The 16,779-nt window shown below is 42.2% G+C and overlaps 1 protein-coding gene across 7 annotated transcripts in view; it reads right to left on the bottom strand.

Moving 5' to 3' along the window:
* Positions 1-16,779, bottom strand: part of TAOK3 (TAO kinase 3) — a 77,960-nt gene that overhangs the window by 33,742 nt on the left and 27,439 nt on the right. For 6 of the 7 annotated variants that reach the window (XM_069030481.1, XM_069030480.1, XM_069030486.1 and 3 more), the window contains 7 exons: positions 8,369-8,458; positions 6,957-7,167; positions 4,704-4,775; positions 3,663-3,764; positions 3,342-3,387; positions 2,599-2,695; positions 734-847 (listed from right to left, as the gene is read on the bottom strand). In XM_069030481.1, coding sequence (XP_068886582.1) covers positions 734-847; positions 2,599-2,695; positions 3,342-3,387; positions 3,663-3,764; positions 4,704-4,775; positions 6,957-7,076 — 551 coding nt within the window. In that variant the 5' untranslated portion in view covers positions 7,077-7,167; positions 8,369-8,458. Of the gene's footprint in view, positions 1-733; positions 848-2,598; positions 2,696-3,341; positions 3,388-3,662; positions 3,765-4,703; positions 4,776-6,956; positions 7,168-8,368; positions 8,459-15,578; positions 15,600-16,779 lie in introns of those variants that run through there. The other variant, XM_069030484.1, reaches the window with a different exon arrangement.

Genomic DNA, 16,779 nt, shown 5'->3' on the forward strand with positions numbered 1-16,779 from the left:
CATTGTAGCTGCAGGCTGACAGCAAGGGCTGGGAGAGCCCTAAAGGCACCCCTTGCACCCTCCTCCAGGCTTCCCCATGGCACACCAGGAGCATTTCCAGCAGACATATGCAGCCTGTGTGTGCAGCTATGAGTGGAACAGGGAAATACAGTGGTCCAGGATAAAGGGATGAAGGGGGCACAGAGAAGCTGCAGGCCCAGCCTGCAAAAATTCAGCCTCTTCAATTGTGTTCTTCCAAAAAAAGGCTTCATGCCAAATAGCCTCATTCCAAGGCTGGGCCACGGTGACCTCCCAGCACTGCCTGGGGCCTCTGCCACAAAATCAGTGGAGCATGGAGCTGTGCTGGCCCTCGGTGCTGGGAATGCCAAGGAACTTGGGTGACCCCTCAGCAACTCCTTCAAAACAGGATTTAAGTAGCCGTGTGACTTCCAGCCAGACTAACAGGATCCCCTTTTTCCATGAATGTCTTATTCCCATCACCTATGGCAAGTGTGAGTTATTTTTAAGCCAATGGCATTGCAAGAGTGGAGCCATTTCCAAGCACTGCACAGCCTAAACCTCTCCTTATGGACCCTGAGGAAGGACACACTTCCTGAAGATCTGGACACAGGGGTGTCAGGAAAACTTCTTGGCCAATAAAGATTTTATCCAGGTATTATTTTTGTATTGTGAAGCACTGGAAAGGGAAGAGAGCAGTTTTATAAAGGACTAAAGCACTGCAGGCTTCACTCACCAGTAAGGCGTTCCCACAAAAGAGTTGGCAGGGGACACTATAGATGCAGATCCAAAATCAGCGAGTTTCACTTGACCTGGTTCTGTTAGAAGAATATTTCCAGCTTTAATATCCCTTTAATAGAAGAAAAAAAATGAGAAAAACCAGTGATTTAGCATGATACAAACTCTGGTGAGATGCCTTTGTCTGCAAAGGGCAAGCACAGGATATTCTGTCACCCACAGGGCACGGGATGCTGGGACAGAGAGAAGAATTCACTGACAGTGTTTCAGCAGCAAGCCCAGAGTAACCTCTATTCCCCCATTCCTAGGACAGCATCACTTCAAAAGGAATACTGTGGAATATTTAATACACATGTGCTACTCATACATCCTGACATTTCTGCTGCAGGACAAGTGCTCAAGTCTTGTGGGTGCAAGTATGAACACCTCAAATGTACAGGAGAGACAGCACAGCCTGTCCCCCTTACTGTCATCTCCACTGCCACCTTCCCTGTACAACAGCCAAAGGGATGGAGCATCTCTCCTACAAGGAAAGGCTGAGAGAACTGGAATTGTTTAGCCTGGAAAAAAGAAGGCTTCAGGATGAAGCCTAATTGTGGCCTTCCAGTACCTGAAGGGAGCCTACAAGAAAGATGGAGAGGGACTATTTACAAGGGATGGAGTGCAGGGTTAGACGGGAAATTAGGAAGGAATCCTTCCCTGTGAGGCACAGGTTGCCCAGAGAAACTGTGGCTGCCCCTGGATCCCTGGAAGTGTCCAAGGCCAGGCTGAACAGGGCTTGCAGCAACCTGGGATAGTGGAAAAGGGGTGGAACAGGATGAGCTTTAAAGTCCCTTCCAACCCAAACCATTCTGTGATCCTATACAACGGCTCAACAGCCCCATCAGGTATCAACAACATACCTGCCAGCCTTGTGCCTGCAATTAAACAATAATAACAACAATAATTCCCTCCTTTGCCGTCCACAGCACGCCGCGGGGCCAGCGGGCGTGGGGCCTGCAGTGCCGCTCCCTCGCCACCAGGTGGCCCCCCCGCGCCAGGTCCCGCATGGGGCCGGACCCGCGGGACCCGCTCCCAAAATTTGGTCCCCAATCCCAAAATTCGGTCCCCGCTCCTTAAATCCTGTCTCTTCTCCTTCAGCCTCGCCGTTCTCACTGGCACAAAAACTGCTCCCCGCCCAGCCAGGGCTCCCTCTCTCCCCTCTCCTTTTCTGCCTCAGCAGCCACAAAACCACAAATGTGTAGCTGGTCCTCATTTCTGGGTGAGGAGATTTGCCTTCCCACCTCAGAGGTTAAAGGTGGAATACCCCTTGGATGAAACCCAGGTCACAGAAGCACAGGATAGCTGGGGCTGAAAGGGACCTTTGGAGATCACCCAGTCCAACCCCCCTGGAGCAGGTGACACAGGAACATGTCCAGGTGGGTTTGGAATGTGCCCACAGAGGGAGAATCCACACCCTCTTCCCTAGGCAGCTGCTCCAGAGTTCTGCCATCTTCCATGGAAAGAAGTGCTCTGATTTCTCCTCGGGTAGTTTTATCCTTGACACTTCCATCACCTGATTTTTGAAAGCATAGAGTTTTACTTATTTACATGTAAATAAGAAAAAGTATCTAGTCTTAGAAATAGTCTTGCTCAATGAACTCCAATTTATTTGGCCAATTTAGGGTGATATTATTCTATTAGTGTTTAGTACAGCATTCCTGCGTAGCCTTTGTTACCATGCACAGAACCACTGCCAACAAGGCAAGAGAAAATTTTGGTAGAATAGCTTTTACCAAAGCTGTTTAAAGCCAGTGAAGCAGCTTTGGGACTCCAGGGAGCAGCAGATGGAAGGGCAGCAGCAGCACCATGCTCCAGCCTTACCTGTGGATCCTACAGTGGGAGTGCAGGTAGGCCAGCCCCTGCAAGGCACCGTGGGTGATGGCAGCGATCTCCACTTCCTGCAGTGGTTTCTTGTGGACTACGGGAAACAAAAATCAAGAAAATAAAACAAAACAGAAGAAAATAAATGGGATATTTTCTTGAGAAAGTGTTTTTTTAAAGAAAAGGAATCCCATCAGTCTGCTACGAAGAGAAATTAGGGAAGAATTCTTCCCTGTGAGGGTTTTAAGGTCCCTCCCAACCCAACCCATTCTGTGATCCTGTGATCTTGGCCCCCAAGGAACAATAGTTTTTGTAAACTTTGGCTTTGATTCCCTATTTTGACTTAGATTCCTCTATTTCTTTGCAGGAGCTGTTCTGGTTTTGAGGTCACATCAACCTCTTGTTCTAAAAACCATCTGTAATTATTCCTACACGCTGCAAGGCAAGGACAAAGGTGATTTCTGCAGGATTTTATCATGGATATTCAGAAAACAGGCAGCCTAAAAAGGCACAGATTACAGGACCATACCTGTACACTTTTCTACCTTCACTTGACAAAATTAAAATGTGCAGGCCAACTATCTGCAGCACTGGGAAAGCCTCAAATTCTACCCAGAGAACAAAGTGGGACAGACAGACCATCTCTACCATCTGCAAAACCCCAGTCCATGAGGAAACAGTCTCCCATCATACTCAGGTGGGGGGTACTAGCAAAAAGAAAGGCCAAGATATATGAAACTTACCTTCTAGCAAATCAGAAGCTGATCCTAAACAGTACTCCATAACCAACTGCAAAAAAAGAGAACATCATGCCTTCAAGTATCTCTTGAAGCATTTTGAAAGTAAAAAATGTCTTTACATTCAAGACTTAAATCATGTGGTGGCTTTAACACCCTGATAAAGGAAAAGAATGTAAGTAGTAGGTTTTGTTAGTTTTCCATCAGCAGATGCAAAATTAGACTCTATTTTAGTACTGTTCACCACAAACCCAAAGCTATTTCCCTGCCTGTGCTGAGGATTTGAGTGTTGCAGTGTCCATTTGCTCTAAAGATCCCCTCACTCACCCACGCCGTGTGCTCCTTCAGGTAACAGCCCTTGTACTCTATGGTGTTGGGGTGCTTCAGCTGTTGGAGAAACTTGACTTCTTTGATGATGTCCTGCCATTTCTAATGAAAAAACAAAACAAAGCAAAAAGTATAAATACGTTTCTCTTCTTAATCCTCTACATCCTTTCATTCTCCACACAGTGTAGGACAGTCTGAAAAACGACCATAAAACTATTTTACAATATAAAGATGGAAAGTTGGAATTGCAAAAGCACAGCTGTAAATGAGTTGTCTGGGTCCCTATTGCACTGAGTTACCCCCAAGACATATTTAACAACTTGAGGATTGCAAAACCAATTTTCTTTTTCTCATTTTAAATGCAGTACATTTTACTTAAATGCTGCTGCTTTGCAAATTGAACTGTTCAGTGGCCTCAAACTTTGCAAGAAACCCACTGTCCCGAGAGACACCTTAAGTGCTACAGAGAGTAGCAGTGAGCTGCTCATCTTCTGTAACACAGCACAAAACCACTGACATTTGGGAGACCAACAAGCAAGCAAGGAAAAATGAATTTAAACCATCCCTGTTTGCTATTAACAAACAAACACACCCTGCACATCCACACACTAGTCCAAAGGAACAAGGTCTAAGTTCAGCACAAAAAGAAGACGAACAATTACCAACAATTGAAATGAGACTGAGGTTAGCAGGTCTATGCATTTTTACAGATCCTCAAGAGTGTTTCTCACATTTCAGAGAGATGTGCTCCAGTGGCCAGTGTGCTCTTAACACACTTCTAAATGAAATTATTTCTAAAACAAGCTCCATCCAGGCATTCTGAATCCCCATCCACTTCCTTAAACTGAACTATTTGTCAAAATTTGCATAAACTCATTTTCCCTCCCCAAACCTCCACAATCCCCATGGAAGGGAGCAGCAGCTCCTGCATTAAAGGCTGTTCTGTTGGAGTTGAACCAAAGCTGCAGCTCATTTCACTGCTCAGATTTACACTGGAGCTGCCACAGCTCCTGAATGCACAACTGCCTTTACTCCTCTTACCTCATTCGTTTGCTTTCCACTATAGGACATCTTCTTGACTGCCACCACCTCATTAGTGTGGGAATTTGTAGCCTGGAGTAGTGAAAGGGAAACATTGAAAAAAAGCAAGAAATAGACTGAAAAAAGCATCATTTTTCCCCCCTCCCCACAGAGAGAGCTGCGCCTGTGGCAAATGTAGGCTTTTTTCTCCTATATCCTTGCAAGCTCCTATACCTCAGAGACATCTTCCTCAGGATAAGATTTACTATACAATTATTAGGACACTTTTCCATTGTTTTATTTGTCCATATCCACTGTTCCTCCCTCAGACTTTGTGCTACTTCTCTATTGATATGTAAAAGGCCCAATACCATACCTACTGAGAACATGCAAAATACTGTTTTATTGGAATTTCATAGAAACAGTTTTAGATCAACCATTGGCAAAATGTCTTCCAAAGAAACAAATAAAGAGGTGTATCAAAATCTCCATGATTTCATCCAAAAACTCCATACAACACTGGTATTTTTAAATAGCTATCTCAAGTTCCAGCTTCAAGAAGATGATTCAACCTGGAATTCACCTCCATTAAAAAGCTTTCCTTTCACTGCACCAGATCTTAGTCTCGCAATGACTATTATATAGCCATCAAAACTCTACTTTTCTGCAGCCTGGATGATGCAGGGATGGTAACTGGAGACTAAAAACTCAGTTTTTGGAAAGCTCTCTGCTTGCCTGGACTGGCACTACCCTCACTTCTGAGTGTTAAGGGCAAAAAACATCAAGCTTCTGGTCTTAAAACAGTTGCTGAAATCTCTGTACATCCAACCATTTTTGGGACAAAAAAATTAGTGACAGCTAAAAGCTTAAACTATAATAGGAGCTAAATGTGGTAAATCCTCCTTTCAAGTAACGTATTAACTAATGACATTTTTTTGAGGCATGTGGTGACTTCAAAGAAAAACTGTGTTGGGTGAACCAAGGGAGCACAGGAATTACTGAAAGGAGGTGACACAGGCCCCTCACAGCACACACTCCTCAAATGAGATAGAAAAAGCTGAAAACAAGGTACTCTGGGATAAGGCAAAGCCCTTCCCCACCACTTGCCACCCTGATTCAGCACAGAGAAGATCAAGAGCATTTTACTCAGATGCATTAATGCTTTATTTCTGTCACATTAATTCCCAACAGCTCCACCTGACCATGGTATCTCTCCTTCCAGCTGTGATTTGTCACTGAAGGACATGCTGCCACGTTCCCAGAGCTGTGGGGGAAGTTGTGGCTGCACCAAGTGCTTGGGATGCTCCTGGCTGAGACAACTCACTGTATGAGCTCACCTGGGGAACAGCCACTTGCTGAAGCAGTTTTGGCCATACTTGAGATGATACCTTGAGAAATTACATTGTTATTCCTCAAAATACACATGAAATACTTACATGACATAAAATTTAAGGTTCCTCTTGTAACAACAGCTCCACCAACACCTCCATCACTTCACATAACTCCAAACAGTGAACTGGAATGCTTAAAATAACTCATGCTACCTATTGTCAGCTAGAGGTGTAAGGGATATTATCTAAATACTTTACTGTCTGATATTCAGAAACCAAATTCCAGTGAACCTGATCCTCCTGAGTGGCCGACCACGTTACCAAGCAGCTTTAATTTGTCTTTAACTCATTTTTTCAATATTGATTCTATTTCAGTCTCACTAATACCAACTGGATTATAACTATTTCCAAACCCAGTATTTTGGATTTGGCCTTGTTTGATACCAACTGCAAAAGCACCATTTTTCTCAGTTCCAGATTAAATTCTCTTGCCTGTATCGATGAATGCCATACATCCTTCCTGCTTGAATTCCCATTCCTCTGAGGACTCGCTCTTTGCTTTTGCCATAAAGGAATTTGCAGTGATTTCCAAGCATATGAACTCCAAGTATCTTGAAATTCCAGTTTGGCAAATTAATTTTAAGCTGTTTAAATTCAGCTTTCAGCATCAAACAGCACAAAACACCATATAATTGACCTAGATGGTTAGGTGCACTATTAAGAATATAGTAAACTGCTACTATAAATACAGCTGTAACATTAAAGAGATCAGGAGTGGTTTGGAAACACTGATTTTTGAGATGTGTTATCACAAAACCAATGCACACAAACTGCTGAAATCTCAAAGAACACCTCCTTCTACAAATGCTGAAAAACCTCCAAGACATCACTTGAAATGATTCTGTTTTCAAAAAAAAAAAAAAAAAAAAAGAACTATACTTACAAAGTAAACTGCTCCAAAACTTCCATGTCCAATTTCATGCAAACCCACAAATATTTCCTCAGGATCATCTTTGTAGAAGAGGTCAGCTATTTCTGGGTCCTTTGGCACCCCTTTGCGCATGGTGAAGTGTGTTAGGAACTGGTTTGTGCTCTCAAGTCCCAACCAATTTCTTCCTTCATCGACAAAGCCGTTTGCAGACAGCTCTCAGCACCTGTTGGAAAAGCTCCTCTTTAGGCTGCTTCCCTTCCATGTGTTTTTGTTCACACTTCCCTGACAGCAAAATGAGAGGAAACACTTCCAGCAGCAATAGGCTTCACTATCACTTCCTCCAGCTAATTCTTTTTAATTATTAGTTCTATTAAGATAGAGAGATTAAAATGCATTCAGACTACAACAGCTCTTTATCTCACACAGGAAGCAAGTGCTGCAGTGACACTGAAGTCCACTTGAATTCAAGAGTCCTGTTGCTATGCAAAACATCCTGTGACAGGAGTTTGTTATTCTTCATGCCAGGCTCCTGATGTGTCAGTTTTTAGACTCTCTCTGTTGTTCCTCCTACTTTTCTGGGCTGTTTGCTTTGTTTCTCTACTCCCAATTGCCAGCTGGTGCTCATAGAAAAGTCAGCTGCTATTCCACAGCAACACTTTGCAGCCATGTAATTGTTATTTCTCTATTTACTCAGAGCTTCAAGACGACCAGTGCTGCTGGATTGTGATCGCTCCCAGGACATGGAATTGCTTTCGAAGAATCCTAAACTCCATCATATAAGGCAGCTCTTTGCCTCCTTAACATCTTCCCTTAGCACAGAACTGAACTGCATCTAAATGAAGATTTTCATTACTCATCCCCAAAATTTTATTTATGTGGGAAGACAAAAAAAAAAAAAAAAAAAAAAAAGAGGAAACATCCAAATACCAGAAAGTTTTCAATTTCTTAACAAAACATCTTGAAAAATCTACATTGACTCATTAAATACTGGTGTGCAAAGCAATGATGGGGGCCTTTACCCATCTGCTTTTGGCGTGTGAAACCTGGCAGATGAGCTGCAGCTGAGTCACCTGGAGCAGTTTCCATCAGTCCAGAGCAAGTCTCAGAGCTACTTTCACACCCATGGTTCAGCACCTCTTTTACTGAGGCCACATCTTGTCTGTGCACAACAGACTCCTGCAAACACACTCTAGGACCTTCAGCCTATGCCACAATATAAAACAGGGCAACATTTAATGAGAGATCAACTGAAATGTAACAATCAGATAAATTTAAAACTAAAACACACATCAAAGGTTTTTGAAGGTTTTGGACTTCAAGTGCCATCTGGATGAAAGCAGAACTTTGGCCTGATGCTGAGACAGCCTCCCTGGCTCAGGGTCAGTGATGGAGCAGCCAGGAGAGGTGCAGTGAGAGGAGCCCACCTGGATAACTGTGGCACCAACCATGCTCTGTGGCTCACATTCCTTCCAGCAGCATTGTCCTGTGCTCCCGGTCCCCCAGACTTTCCTATTCTGCAAAGAAAAACAAGTAACAGTATTTAGAAAAATGATTTTTAAGTTTTACACCTTAATTCTAACACACAAAACCACCACATCCAGTAAAGGCCAGTGACTCCAGGGCCCCACTGGAAAGCACAAGGAGAACTGGCTGAGAATGCTAATGGTGTGACTTTAGGTGAGGATAAGCACTTCCTGTGCTCCACAGACCTTGGACTATATATCACTGCAGGACAGAAAACCAGGAAAAGAGGTTAAATGCCAAGTTCTTTGTCTTTTATAAAGACTCTTAAGCTTGCTAGGGCACAGGAAGTTCCCTCTCAGTCCAGGCTTTTTAGATCATTTATAAAAAGGACAAAGCTCAGAAAAAATCCCCATCCCTGGAAGTGTCCAAGGCCAGGCTGGATGGGGCTTGGAGCGATGTGGGATAGCAGAAGGTATCCCTGCCCATGGCAGGGGAGTGGAACGGGATGGGCTTTAAGGTCCCTTCCAACCCAAATCATTCCATGATTCTGTGAGAAGCTGACCAAGTTGTGTCCATGTCATAGGTTACAAACCCAACCCGCGACAATCCATGACTTGATTCTCTGTGTTCTACCTGATGACGCACGAGATTCCAGGGAAAGTCCTGGGCATTAGTAAGCCAAACACCGCTGAATTCCACCAGGGAGAGTATGAGCAATGAAAAGATGGGATAGGAGTGCCAACCAGTGAGACCCATCAGCTGAAATCAGGTCACAGTGAGGGATGTCACCCACTGCAGCCACCCACTCCCATGGCTGTAGGAACACCCCCAAAGAGCCACTGCCGTCCCCCAGGGGAGTGGGACACAGGGAGAGCTGGGAATCAGCCTGAACTCATGGAAAATGTAGCTACATGCACAGTACAAATGCCTCCAAGTTAAGCATACTGCAATAGTTACACTGCCAAAATCTGAATTAATAGGCACCTGATTTAATGACACATTAATTCATCCTCTCCTTTATTAGGGAAAAAGTAAATGAGCAGAAATCTTCCTGCTAATAGCTAGCATTACCAAAAATGTTATTTTTGTTACTTTATCTCACCACAGGCCAATACTACTGAGCTGCTAAAAGGCTATTTGAAGAGCACCAAAAAAAGGTTCTGCAATGTTTTGCTTAAAAATAAAAAAACTCAAGTATAAACAAAAGCCAGATGAATGAAATGATTATTCATTTTCAGCTGATTGGCCTCACCCACAGGTGCTATATTTACTACAGCCCTGCAGACAGGGCAAAGAATGCAGTATTTCAGGTCTGGCATTCTTCAGCCAACAGAAAAATCCATCTGGCTTTAAAACAATAAAAACAAACTGACAGAGAAAACAATTTATCCATCTCCAGTCAAATGAACCTCTCTGCCATTAATAAAGCCTGTGCAGCTCCAGTATTTAAGGTATTTAAAATGGGAAGCTAAATGTTAATACTTAGAGTTAAGCCCTAAATAATAATGTCATTTTCCAATTAGGGCAGACATGAGTAGTGATGCAAGTAAATATTCTCAGTAAATCTGCTCAGCAGGACTATCATTTTCCAGTAATAACATCAAAAAACTTAGGATGGAAAGTGCATCAGCAGCAACCCGAGTCCTGTTGATTGAACACGATCAGAGAGGGATCCATACCATCCCACAGTGCCACAAACACTGAGAACCCTGTGCACTGACACCACCACAGCACCAGATACACAATTTGGGTATTGGACAGTGTAAAACACCACAGATGCACATCACACCACTTCCATTTAGGCTGGCAAGGTCACAAATCCTTAACATCACAACTCCCTTCTCTGTATGTGTAGACTGAACCAAAAATTGTTTAAATCAAGGCAGAGCACTGTAAGAGTCAAGTGCCGTTACTAAAAAAACCTCAAGTTCAAGGTATGGTCCATTTGAGCAGGTTCTTTTCATTACCAAAGTGCTGAACTGACACAGCAAGAAACAATTTCTATTAGAAGCCTGATTTCTGCTTTTCATCCTTGTAAAGCAGCATTTGAGACTCTGCATGTCCTGAAGACCTCAAAAGGAAACATCATTAATCACACTGGGAGTGACAAGTGACTCAAGATTCTGAGGGCTTGGGAGATGAGTATTTTGTTCAGACAGCAGAGTTTCCTCAATGCTAAGCAACCCTCCCATTTAAAAAACCATGAATTAACTGCTTTTGCTACAGGTGTCTGCACAAAGATTCCCCCCTACCAGTTACAACTTCCAGGTGCTGTATTAATAACAACAGAAAACACCTTGACCTGAATATAAAAGAAAGAACAAAACATAACTGGAAACACCTTTAAGAGGAACTAAAATACCCACATTCCCAAATAATCCATAGATCTAAAATTATGTCTGTCAATAAGACAAACTTGAGAACTCAAAGTATGTGGCTTGTAAAAACACAGTTTGAATTGCATCTCACAGCATCATAGAGCTGTTTCAAATATGCCCAGAAACGAAACGCACAAAATTAATTTTAGTTCCTAACTACACTAGGGTACTTCCCAAAACAAGGACAAAGTTTTCCACTTCATGCAGAAAAACAAACTACAGGAAACAGGGTGGACCAGCATCAGATTCCACTCGGAGGAGGAGCAACATGACATGGTTCATGCACCCATTTTTAGATGACTATTTTGAGGGGAATAAATTCACACCAGAATTATTTTCCCAAGAATGGAAAGCACAGAGCCCCCTTTCATCACTTCAGTCTCTCCAAAATCTGGAAAACAACATAAGGAAGGAAATTCTGAGATAAATTCAGCTGATAACTGTCCTGTGTAAGGAACCTTTCAAACCTGAAGTAAGGAAGGTGCCCAAGTTCCCCTGCAGTCCTCACCTACAAACTAACATGGTTTTGTTGGTTTGATTTGGGTGGGTTTTATGTTGTTTTCAAGAAGCTGGAGCTTTTCCCCTTCCCTTTAATTGGTACATATGGCTGGCTGGCCAGGCCAAACACAAACACTTCATCCTGGGCTGAGTCCCTCACATGAAGACCATGACCTTGGATGAGCAGCCCTTTATTTTAGAGAACCTTTCTGGAGAACACTCTTGAACCTCCACATTTTTAAGCTGTTCAGTGTCATTTCTCTGATTATTAAGAATTACTTTCCCAGCTAACTTGATGTAAGCGAACACAACATATGTGATTTTTTCCAGGCACTTCACTTATTTTAATGCTTAAACCAGTCATATTCACATACCTGGCACAGAAACTCAAGCTACTGACGGGGCATACAAAAAGCACCTCTACTACAGCCTGTCTGCTTAAATTAATCACCAATTCCAAGACACTCAGGAAAGATTTCACTCTGGTCTAGAAGCAGCAAGTCCTCTCACATCCTTCCCTCAGATTTCTCTGAAGCAAAATGATTCACTCGGTACAGACCCGGAACAGAAGGTACCCAGTGACCTTCAGCAGCAAAGACAAATATTCCTGAGCATTTGAGGCTCTGCAGATATCAGGGTAGTGTTCCCTGAGGGCACACAGCAGGAGGAGCAGACTCAGGAATCAGGACACAGTCTGCCAGGAGAGCTGGACAATGTCACGAGAACCACACGAGCGGCACCAGCAGCACCAGTTCCTCAAACACCACCTCTATTGCTTGGCTTTTCCAAGGGGTAACTTCCCAGAACACCCAAGTCAATGCCACACACCATTCTTATTAATAGCTGGGTACAACCACAGCTCTTCACCACCTCCAGTTTCTAGAAAGAAGAGCAGGAATTTCCCTTTGGTGTGTTGGGCTCTGCAATGCACCTGGAATTCCATCCTGGCACTTTGCACTGGGTTCAGGGCTGTCCAGAGCTCATGTGTGCATTCAGGTCATGTGGAGTTCACAGATTACTCATGCTAATAAAACCCTGAATCACAACTGTTCTGACCCAGGCCATCACTGCACGGTGCCCCTGGGGCATGAAATCCAGCTAGTAACTTGCAGGGCTTGTTGGAGATAAATACCTTAACAAAAACAGCTTTTTTCCTGATGAGGAGCAGTAGTTTTAAAGGAAACATTCAATTTATACCTCCCCTATGACCACTATTTATGCAGCAAAAGACAATAAACTTATTTAAAACTTAAAATATAAGACAATCTTATTTTGAAAAAACATAAAAATGTAAAATCAATGGGCTTAAAGTCAAGAAACAATCAGTTTTAGTCATCGGGAATGTTTCAACAAGTATGAAGTCAAGCCACAGGCCAGCCCTCCCCAAAGGAATTGTCCCAATCGTTCTCTGGAATTCCACTGCTTTGCTAAATACGTATAATCACAGCTACCCAAAATCATGGGGTACAGCCTGGGCTTTAGTTTAAAAGTCAAACAGCATCATTCTCACAATAGATCTGTAATGAAAAAGCAAGAGGCACTGGAGGCTGCTTCCCAATAGTTTTCCTGTTGAATTTAAAACAATTCAATGAAATATGTATGCCTTGTTAAGTTTAAGGGTAATTAACATGTCTTGGATTAGAAGCTCTATTTTATCATAAAATCTAGAGAGCATTATTAGAGTTTCTCAGGTTTATTTAACAAGATTAAATACTTTCAGTCATGAAATAAACCTTGCCTAATTAAAAATAAAGGGAAGAAAAAAGGCTTCCTGCTCCCAGCAACAACATTTCATAATATTTCATCATGGCACACTTGAAATAATTCAGCAGTACATCTGGAAGGGAGGAAAGATCCATGAATCATTTTAAACCCTAATGTACATAAGCCCAAATCATACACAGAAATACGAATTTCATCAGATCTTCTCACCAAAACGTCTCTAAAAAGCATCACAGATGGGTCATGAAATGGAGAAAATTGCTTCCCTATTTTCATCATCTTTTTCTTCTCCTTAGCGTTTTTATCAGGCTCTTCATCATGTTGCTTAAAACTCCAGACCACTATAAATTGATGAGTATTATGCAGTGTGTGCTATTCAGAGGCACAAATAAGTCATCGGATTTGTTTGTGGAAGCCTCAAGAGACACCAGCACACTCAGAGTTTCCTACCTATTCATGTAATGGCTTCCGAAGAGCTGGATCCATTTTGTGGCTTAAAGCTATTTTTAGGCACTTTTTAAAAAGAGTTTATATTTTGACCACCACATAATCAAGAAAAAAAAACAAAAACAAAAAACTCATCCAGCAACTGACAAATCTATTCCCAGAGCTTTCCAGAGTGTCCCGGGTGATGCTGCAGTGAGATCTGAGCTGCTCCTACTCACCTGCATTACAACTCAGAGCTGTAGGATCCCCATGGGGGACACTGAAGCCACCACAATGGCTACCAGGTCATTTAAACATCAAACGAGGCTGAAACCTCATCTCCATCTCAAGTTTTCCTCAAGTGTAAGAAGTAACTGCTACAATAACTCTGAGCACAATAAAATTCCTTGCGTTCTAAAAGTAGTTTCCTTATCACGACTTAGATGGCCTGACTTCCAATTTGTCCCTTAAAGCCAGAAACTGCGGGACTGTTAGATTTAATTACCTGAGGTCAACATATAATTATGCTACTGTGTGCTAGTCAGGGAACAGCTGTGTTTTAGGAGAGGCACATGAACATAAACATATTTACATAAGAAAAGCCTGTGATACCATTTGGGGCAAAATGGGATTTCATTATGTAAGTGCAGGGTAATGAGTAAGTGTCCTGGTATAGCTACATGGATTTTGTCATAACATTATCTGACTTTGAAAAAGGAGTTTTCTATTTAAAAATCCTGTTTATTCTCTTTTTGCGAGAAAACGTAAACTCAGGTACTGATTTTCTGGAAGCTGCATCACAGTAAAAGTGGCCAGAAGGAATCATGCAGGAGGTCCTTACAAAAAGTAAGGAAACGGATATGGTCTGTGTGCACGGAAGAGGAAAAAAAAAAGACATTCCCTGGTCATGCAGGGTGAGAACACCTCTCACAAGAAAACAAATTGTAGGGTTTTAACGTTTTTTTCCCTCTTTGAAGGGACGGGGGAAGGTATGTGTGATGTTCTTCATGACTCTAAGAAAATCCATGGATCTTCATCATGACTGTCTATTAATAAACAACCCTAATGAAACAACCCCAAATATCAATTTTACACCAAGCGAGTTGCACAGTGCTGCATATGTTCTTCCTCCTCTACAAGGATAACAGGGAAAGGCTTGGGCATCCTGAGCTCGCACTGCTGCTGGTTTAAGAAGCAGAGAAAGCCATAGCATGCCAACACATTTCCACCACATTCCCATCCTGGCTTTCCACAATTCTATGATACACGTCCCCCAAGACACCTCCTTTTCGCTGTGTTATACTTCCCCCTTTCTTTGCCCCTGAATCTCTCCCTGCTACAACTTCTCCTTTCACAGCCCTCCTTCCTTCCTGCCTCCTCTGTGCCAGCCAGAGATAACACTTTAGGAAACGGCCTTTTTGACTACTTCAGTTTATCATTTCTGCTTGGCCTGCCCTCAGTGTCTCTGACTCCAGCACATTCAGCTCTCCTCCTGACCAATATATAGGTACAACTGCAACCATTACCATAAATAACAGGAATTTATTCCACTCTCGTACCATTAGAAATGGCTACACCTGTTTCATTCAGGTGCCAAAGCCTGCTTCAGGAGTGGAGCTAAAGAAGAAAAAGCTTATTAGGGAAAACCCAAAAAACTCAATTTCACATGGGAATACTATTATTAAAGGATGATAGACATAGTCTAGCAGGTACCAGCTAAGGAAATATCAGTCATTAATATAACCTGACTTACCCACTGGCTTTCTAAGTTTATTCTTTTATAACTTGCAATTTTTATGGGACACAGACAGAAGTGAAATGTGAGTGGCTAACATCCAAAATCTCCTTATTATCATCTAATAACCGTGTCCAAGAAGACAGTGTTTATCCTCTATGAAAAGAGCACTGGTGGCTTAAAGTCTGGAAAGAAGAAAGATCACGTGCTGCTTTTATTCAACGCCCACAAAGAACTCAAAGTTTGCTCTATCAGTCATCATATGTATTTATAAGACAGCCCCCTCATGGATCCCTCTTCTTCAGGATCATTTTAACACCCTTATGACAATTAATTGCATGCACAAGTTATCACGATTATCATGGAAGTACCAAAGTATCATGTTTAAGAAAGTAATAAATATATTCTTACCTGCCACAATACAGCAAACTACCCCCAAACAGCATGATACAGACTGCTGAGATGGCAAGAAAATCCACAGTGAATGATGCCAGTTTTCAGGCAGGGGTATAACTGGGAATGATGAATGGCTCCTTCTAGGTAGGAGAGTATAATGGGGATCACACACAATGGGGGCAAAAAAAGAAAATTGAAAATGAAAAAAAAAAAAGGAAGAAAAACCTCAATATATTATCAAATATATCCATTACGAGTTCCAGAGTAAAGGTAAGGAAGACTACAAATAAACAAAAAAACCCAAATCAAAATCCTGCTGAATTCTGAACTGAAACAACTATTTTGCTTTAGCAGAAAAAAAATTTCTGAGTTAAGACTGAAATTACAGCTACCACATCATGTCATTATTCCCATTACATGAGAATATGCAGCACCCAGAGACTCTTTAAATAACTGGATAACTGAGAAGTCCAGGTCTGTGATTTCAGCCTTAAGTTTTGTCATCTTGGGATTTATCAGGTCAGAAAAGGCCCTTAATGTTGCTTTAATGCAGAAAAACTAAGATTTTAAATTAGAACTGGAGGGGAAACAAAAATTTGCTTCAGCGAGCACTGGAATCGGATGTTTAAAATGAACTTAACATTGCAGGTCAAGTCAGAGCCTTCTTCAGGCAAATAGAGTTTTGGTTCCACTGAAGGGAGATTGGCAGAGGCAGGGAAGAGGAGAAAGTCACCTGGATTAGGATGTGCCACCTGGCAGGTACCTGTCCCCTCAGCATTCTCTCTTTTCTATTTTATTAATTAGCACTGCAGCATTGAAGAATCACCACACAGTTTTAAATTACTTTAATTCTCATTTTAAATAATCTATGCTTAAATTTCATTTTTCCTCTTGAAATTCCAAATGCAAGTTTCAGGACCGCATCCTTGTGCACAGGGACATCCTCAGATGAGCTTTAATGTGCTGAGATTTAATATTTCAGGATGTTAAAGGCGGAGAGGAAAAAAAATGATCAGTAAACTCAAACCACTTGGTGTAAAGAAAACAAGGCAGAACTAAGGGGAAAATAAAGGATGTGACTAATCTTCTCACAGGCAAAGAAAGTAGAGTCTGTCTCCCAGGACCTAGTGGGTCCTTTTAGGAAAAGTGGAAGGTAGATCACCATGGAAACAGAGTATTTTATGAAGTACTTTAGCAGTGCAATTTGCTATGATGT

The sequence above is a fragment of the Aphelocoma coerulescens genome, chromosome 15 (genome assembly GCF_041296385.1).
Source record: "Aphelocoma coerulescens isolate FSJ_1873_10779 chromosome 15, UR_Acoe_1.0, whole genome shotgun sequence".
NCBI classification, from domain to species: Eukaryota; Metazoa; Chordata; class Aves; order Passeriformes; family Corvidae; genus Aphelocoma; species Aphelocoma coerulescens.